Raw genomic sequence first — 7,586 nt, 5'->3', positions numbered from 1 at the left:
CTGTACTCAAATGGCCTCCACAGTTCCCATATCTCAATCCAATAGAGCACCTTTGGGATGTGGTGGCGCGAGAGATTAGCATAATGGATGTGCAGTCGACAAATCTGCAGCAACTGCGTGTTGAGGCAGTTCTGAAGGCAAAAGGGGATCCAACCTGTAAGGTGTACCTAATATAGTGGCCGGTGAGTGACTACTTTTTACAGTGGTAATCCTGACTTACTTACTGATTTCTTGCTCTGAATCTCCTTTGGAAGTCATTAGCCTAATCATTTTGCTAATATATAGAAGATAATACCTTATTTCTCTAGTTTCTCTTTCCTTTACAGAGCACAGTGGTTTTCAGAATGTTATTTATTCCTTTTTATTTTACATGTTTGTTGATGTATATTTTCAGTGCAAAACAATACATGAACTGACACCCATATGGCCTCACGTTCTGAGAAACGCTGCTTCTAATCAATCATTTTAGGCCACAAAAATCTGAGAAGTCCTGGGAAAATTTACTAGTATTGTAGTCATAAATAAGGATGTTAACTCAAGGTTTACCTTTCCCTTTTTTACCCTAAATAAATTAGGAGCTATCAGAAACATAAAGAAAGGTAAGTGTGGGGTGAAAACTTTTAGTGATTTGTTATTTTGCTAGTTTGAAACTCTTGAAAAGAATATAATGAAATAGCTTAGACAATAAAATGACATGAAAAAAATTCCGGCCTGGTTACTAAAGTAATTTCAGATGTTTGATTTCTAACATAAATTATAAAAAGTATGTTATAATTAAACTTAAGGTTTATATTTTTACATTGGAGTGGTTGATATGAGACATTGAACACTACTTGTCATGCAAGTTACATGCAGACCTCATTTGTGCTGTTAATTAATAAGTGATGCACTGTAAAATCTGTTTATATATTTTTTTAATATGAATCACATTCTGTTCACAGTACAAGATATTTGTGTATACTACACAAAAACAACAGAGGTTTTAGCAAGATTGTTTTCCCTAATCTCAAGATATACACATTCAAGTGCAAAACAAAGCTGGTTCCATTTAAACACACTATATAAACTGTATAAAGCACTTGTGCAAAACATCACAAAAGCAAATAGCCTAATTAAAAATTGTGATTTCTAAAGGGGATTCGAATGAGATTTCTCTTGCCATCGTTTGTCTAGAAGATCTGATGAAATGTAGGCTAAATATTTCTAAAAACATGCATTTCAGCCTTTACAATTAAACAACCCGACAAAAACGATATTTGTTAAACATGAACTAATACTTTACAATCGACAACAAAGGTTGAAAGATGTTTGGATTTGGTTGTGATATGACAGACATGTCCTCCACAGGTTTTAAGGATAAAGAGCAGCGCTGCACGTCCCTTCAGAATCTCAGATATAAAGGTCAGTGTTTGAAAGCTGCACATTCTCAAGTTTGTTCCAGTCACGTGTTCTATAACATCCAGACAAACACGTTCGTGTATGTTTGTCACATCCAGAGAGGATTCGATTGGCAAATAAGCTAAGCGTCTACGTTTGTAACTGACGGCCATTTTGTCTTTCGAAATGTTTAATTTTTGCAAAGAAATTTTACTCTCAAATTGAAAATTATTTTATTTACTCATTCAAGATGTGTTTTTGTTTCTTCTGTAACATATATATTATTTATCTTTTTTGTCGAAACCATAACTAGGTGACTGGAATGCAAGTCAACGATTACAATAGAACACACAGGACGGTTTGCTATGACTGTTATATTGGTACAAACATTACATGGTATAATGTTGTTAATCATGTTCATTTTCTGCACAGTACTGATAGTTTATCTTCTTACGACTTCAATATAACACCAAGATTCACAGGTATGCATTTCGTTTTGTCTGTATGATTTATTTTGTGTTAATTAACTCTAAAAATCTCCTTTAATGACAAAAAGAAAGGAAATATTTACCTTATTCTTGAATGCCCTGAGGGCAAATAAATCTTTTTTTTTTCACATTTTCAACTGTTATAATAACAACTACTTCCAAATGTAATCAACTACCCATACAAAAATCAAGTACTTTATTCATATTGGTGAGCGTCACAGATTGTTACTTGAGCATTTGCTGTAAAACATTACACTTTGTGAGAAAGTCTCATAAATATTTATTTCCCTCTGAAAACAAAATAATAATGTAAAAACATGTTAAATTCGGCACAGGAAACACTTCACATTGCAGAGAGTCTCTATAGAGGACTACTTTTTACTAAATCTGAATGCTGCACAATTTCCATGAAATATCAAAAATCTGCAGTGCACCGAGATTTCATTCTGATGTCAGATAATGCCACGTGTACATTCACAGGATCATATTGTGTTGTGTCTGCTGAAAGAACAGCCATGAACTGAGGACAGACGATGGTAAAAATGATGAAGATGATGAGGTCATGCAGAGCTAGGTTTCTCCTCCTGCGTTTCCTCTTTATCTGATGATTCTTCCTTGTTCTCTAAATCAAAGTTCTGCAGAAACAAGTGAGTAAAATCAGTGGTGTGTATTATTTTGAGAAGAGTGTGGTGTTTAGTGTTTACGCGCACCTCTAGTTCCCTCATGACTTCATCCATAAAGTCGCTGGAGTTCCTCTTGTAGGACAGCGCCATCTGAATAGCGTCTTTAAACACCTGAGGAACATTAAAGAGCAGCAGAACACAAGGATAAAATCTTAATTGTGAAACACATTAAATAGAAGTTTAAAGGTAGACTAAGTTTAAGATTGCTAAGTTTAAGCTAGTCTGGCACTGGTTTGGAAATGATATAAACACAAATGTGAATCAAAATAGACATTGGAATATACACTCACCCTGACACTTTATTAGGTACACCTCTCCAACTGCTAATTAACGCAAATTTTTAATCAGCCAATCACATGGCAGCAACTCAATGCATTTAGGCATGTAGACATGGTCAAGACGATCTGCTGCAGATCAAAGCGAGCATCAGAATCAGGAAGAAAGGTGATTTAAGTGACTTTGAACATGGCATGATTGTTGGTGCCAGACGGAATGGTCTGTGTATTTCAGAAACTGCTGATCTACTGGGGTTTTCACGCACAACCATCTCTAGGGTTTACAGAGAATGGTTCGAAAAAGAGAAAGTATCAAGTGAGCCTCAGTTCTGGGGGCACAAATGCCCTGTTGATGCCAGTGGTCAGAGGAGAATGGCCAGACTGGTCCAAGCTGATAGAAAGGCAACAGTAACTCAAATAACCACTTGCTACAATCGAGGTATGTAGAAGAGCATCTCTGAATGCACAACACGTCCAACTTTGAGGAGGATGGGCTACAGCGGCAGAGCTGAGGCTACAATTCATGCAGGCTCACCAAAATTGGATAATAGAAGATTGGAAAAACATTGTTTGGTCTTATGAGTCTCGATTTCTGCTGCGATATTTAAATAGTAGGGTCAGAATTTGGCATCAACATCATGAAAGCATAGATTCATCCTGGCTTTTATCAACGGTTCAGGCTGGTGGTGGTGGTGGTGTAATGGTGTGGGGGATACTTTCTTGGCACACTTTGGGCCCATTAGTACAAATTGAGCATCGTGTTATTGCCACAGCCTACCTGAGTATTGTTGCTGACTATGTCCATCCCTTTATGATCACAGTGTATGCATCTTTTGATGGCTACTTCCAGCAGGATAACTCACCATGTCATAAAGCTTGAATCATCTCAGACTGGTTTCTTGAACATGACAATAAGTTCACTGTACTGTGCCTCCACAGTCACCATGTCTCAATCCAATAGAGCACCTTTGGGATGAGGTAGAACGGGAGATTTGCATCCTGGATGTGCAGCCGACTAATCAGCAGCAACTGCGTGATGCTATCATGTCAATATGGACAAAATCTCTGAGGAATATTTCCAGTACCTTGCTGAATCTATGCCACAAAAGATTAAGGCAGTTCTAAAGGCAAAAGGGTGTTCAACCTGGTACTAGTAAGGTGTACCTAATAAAGTAGCCAGTGAGTCTATCTATAGAGGCTGGGATGACTGTTAGTTGTTTTGTTTGTTTGTTTTGTAATAAGAATAATTGATTAATGAGCTTATAAATCTGCTGTCTACAAAAAAAGAAGCAAAAGAGAAATTGCCCTGTTTTTTTTTCTGTCCAATAATAAGGTTTAACATCAGAAAGCTTTGGGGGAAAGAAACTAGCATGTAGTACAATTTTTATTGTGTAATAATAATAGAATATTTATTTTGTATTAGTATTACTTTTTTAGTAATTACTTTTTAGATTTTTTTTTTTAAAATGTGACGCATTACAGGGCTCGAAATTAACCTTTTTTCTTGGTAGCACCGATGCTCCTAACTCCAAAACTTTAGTCACATCCACCAAAAATTATGAGCACCGTTACCACAAGTTTTATAATAACAGATTCTATTATATATTAACACTTTAAACCAACAAATAAACAAAAATCTGCATGCGCTCACCGGCCCTGCACACACTGCTTGACATGAATTGCTTAATAGCAATAACGGTCTTTTCATGAGCTGCAATATTAGTTTCATCTCAGTGAATGCATGCTCTTTAGCAATGGTGAACGCCATGTCAGTCGCACGACTGAAAGATTAAATAACGTTAAAACATCTCATGCTTAAAATGTGTAGATTCAGTGGCAAACACTGTTAACTGAAAACTCTGTCAGACCGGCTTTACGGCAAATGGTTTTAGTCATTTTGATAGTGGACTTTAACCACTGGAAGTCTTTTATCCACTCTTCGAAAAGTGTAAATGCTGGATTGACATTCATTAGTTGTGCCATTATTTATAAGTTTAGGTTGTTTCTAAAACTAAATCTGTCACTGTTGTTTTCATTCTCTCGTATCAAGACCTTTACATTTTCACGGCTGTAGCTCCCTGTCATCGGAACTGAGTGATTGACAGCTGATATTAACCAATCCATTCGCGTTCTGTTCTAGAGCAGTGGGCCAATAAGAAGAACTTGATGGCGGAGGAAGCATTGCGTGCTTTGTTTACTGCAGCAAGTTGACATGTCAACTGTTTTAAACCATTCCTGAGCGCTGCGTTTGTTGTTTTTAGGTACAAAGATGCCTAATGCGTGAATGCCTCCTAATGATGATTCCACTACTCCATGTTATACTCCAATTGCATGTGGTGAACGTTTTGCTGTGAAAACTGGTCGCATGACATCCAATTTTATGCACTTGCACAAATGCTCCCAAATATATTTTGAGGTCGCGTAGATACTATTTCGGGTGCATTTTCGAGCCCTGCATAATAATTTTAGTAACATTATTACTCTTTGAGTTCAAAAGTATTAAAGTAATAAATAATAATAGAAATTACAACCATGTTAGACCCTAAATACATTAACTTTTTTTTTTTATTTCTATAAATGTAATGTAATTCAACTTTAAGATAGTAATAATGTGCACATTTTTGTAAAGTTTCTTTAGATCGATAATTATTGTCAAAAGCGCTATACAATAAAACTTGAATAAATGTAAACAAACACTACTGATAAAACTTCTGCTATTCTTTTTGACAGCTTATAATTTACTTTAACACTAAAAACAAAACTAAACAGTATTATACTGAAAACTGCCGATATGTGATGACATAAACTGAAAAGAAAGATGAAAAGGGGAGATGTATGGACAATACGGATATTAATACAAACGTTCTGAATGCTACTGAATATGTTTACATAAAGATACATTTATTGGGAATTTCTATAATAATATATAGCTAAACTATATTCACAAGTCTGATTCGAATTCATTAAACTTTTCATTAATTTTTAAATTAAGCATTATAAAGGCATTATTCTTCCTGGTGTTCATCCTCACCTTTACCACATTGGTTCCATCAGCAGCAGATACAAAGTAGAAAGGCAGGCCTTGTTTCTTAGCGAAGTTGAAGCTCTTCTGCGTGACCTTCATGTCAGCTTTAAAACACATGAAGAATAGAAGATAAGACACATGCAAACCACAATGCTCGTATTGTAATCTCGGGTATAAAGCACATTTACCATCAATCTTATTGGCCACTACCAGACACGGGATCTCGGGCCGGTACTCGCGCAGCTCTTTATACCAGACAGTGAGATTCTTATATGTGATTTTCCTCTGCACATCAAACACCTGTAGAAAAAGCAAGATAAATTCATTGTATTAGCTTTTTTGTTTTTTAGGAAAATCATTTATTGTAAACAGTTTAATCAAACAGTTTTGGACAAACAAAAAAAAAGAAAAAAAAAAAGAAAAAATCTGCTACATTCTCTCCAGCAATCTTCACTTTGACTCAATAACATGGTGTAGAGTGCATGTGTGTTTTGTTAGTGGCAATTAATTAGCTACACAAATTAATCATACAAATAATACATTTTTATACTTTTTTATAATTTTTTCAATTACACCAAATTACATCTTTAGACAACAAAATTAATTCAGCTTTATTTGTATAGCGCTTTTACAATGTAGATTGTGTCAAAGCAGCTTCACATAAATGGTCATAGTAACTGGAACAGTGTGGTTCAGTAACTGGAACAGTGTAGTTCAGTTTTTAGTGTTTAAGTTCAGTTCAGTTCAGTTTAGCTCAGTTCAGTGTGATTTAATCATTACTGAGAGTTCAAACACTGAATTAAGTTATGGTCTATAAAAAGTCTAAATGAACTCGTCCTAACTGAATTAAAATTATCTGGAGTATTATTTGCAACCCCAGGCTCAGTCTGAAAACGTAGTCCCATGGATGTTTCTGGAGACTGCAAATTATGTAGCTGGAGGTACGTATGGCTGCATTTCATTTCTTAAGTGAACGCTACGGTGCGGTATGATGCCGTTCCTTTCCGCGATTTCCCGCCGCAACCAGTTTGTCCAGTTAGCTCGTCGTGTATGCTGACGGACTTGAGATGCAGAGAGGAGCTGACCACGACGACGATGACCGGCCTCTCGTGGATTCACAAAAAAAAAATGCAAAAATACGTACCTCCTTGGACGTATTTCGCAGTCTCCAGAAACGTCCACGGGACTACGTTTTCAGAATGAGCCTGGGTTGATTATTTGATATCATTAAATTAAAAAATCTGAAAGCTAATAATAAACATAAAATTGACAAGAAATGCACTTAAAAATGTAACTATAATGAAATATAATTTTTTTTAAAAGTCTGTTTTACTACATTAAAAATCAACAAAATGGAGAACAACTAATTCTAAAACACCAACATCTGAGTGGTTTCTCTTACCATGACACAAGCATGAGATTTATGATAGTACGACGGGTGCATGCTTCGAAAACGCTCCTGTCCTGCAGTATCCCAGAAATCTGTGATGCAGATAGACATGTGCTTAACAGCACAGCTTCAACCCACACTTTAAAGTTATTATGTACTCAAAACCTGAACGCTAAACATTGCAATACACAATTGTACAACCGACCAACTACTCACCAACTAGAATGGTCTGTCCATTGATGGTGGTGGTGTATTTGTACAGAGTCAAAGCGTAAGTGGAGAGTTGCTGAGGCCGACTGATACATTCAGTTAAGATTCTGTCAACTTCCAGAAACACATTTGTACATT

General features: G+C 36.0%; 1 protein-coding gene across 2 annotated transcripts in view; it reads right to left on the bottom strand.

Annotated features, from left to right (window-relative positions):
* Positions 1–897: 897 nt before the first annotated feature.
* The window catches only part of rabl2 (RAB, member of RAS oncogene family-like 2), a 10,461-nt gene continuing 3,772 nt past the window's right edge, over positions 898–7,586 (bottom strand). The window contains 6 exon segments of one of the 2 annotated variants that reach the window (NM_001044963.2): positions 898–2,500; positions 2,576–2,659; positions 5,855–5,952; positions 6,037–6,148; positions 7,251–7,330; positions 7,455–7,534. In NM_001044963.2, the coding sequence (NP_001038428.1) occupies positions 2,426–2,500; positions 2,576–2,659; positions 5,855–5,952; positions 6,037–6,148; positions 7,251–7,330; positions 7,455–7,534 (529 nt within the window). In that variant the 3' untranslated portion in view covers positions 898–2,425. 2 annotated transcript variants of the gene reach the window in all.

Source organism: Danio rerio, chromosome 18 (genome assembly GCF_049306965.1).
Source record: "Danio rerio strain Tuebingen ecotype United States chromosome 18, GRCz12tu, whole genome shotgun sequence".
NCBI classification, from domain to species: Eukaryota; Metazoa; Chordata; class Actinopteri; order Cypriniformes; family Danionidae; genus Danio; species Danio rerio.
Note: the sequence above shows the minus strand (reverse complement) of the source record. Positions and strands in the feature narration are given on the sequence as shown.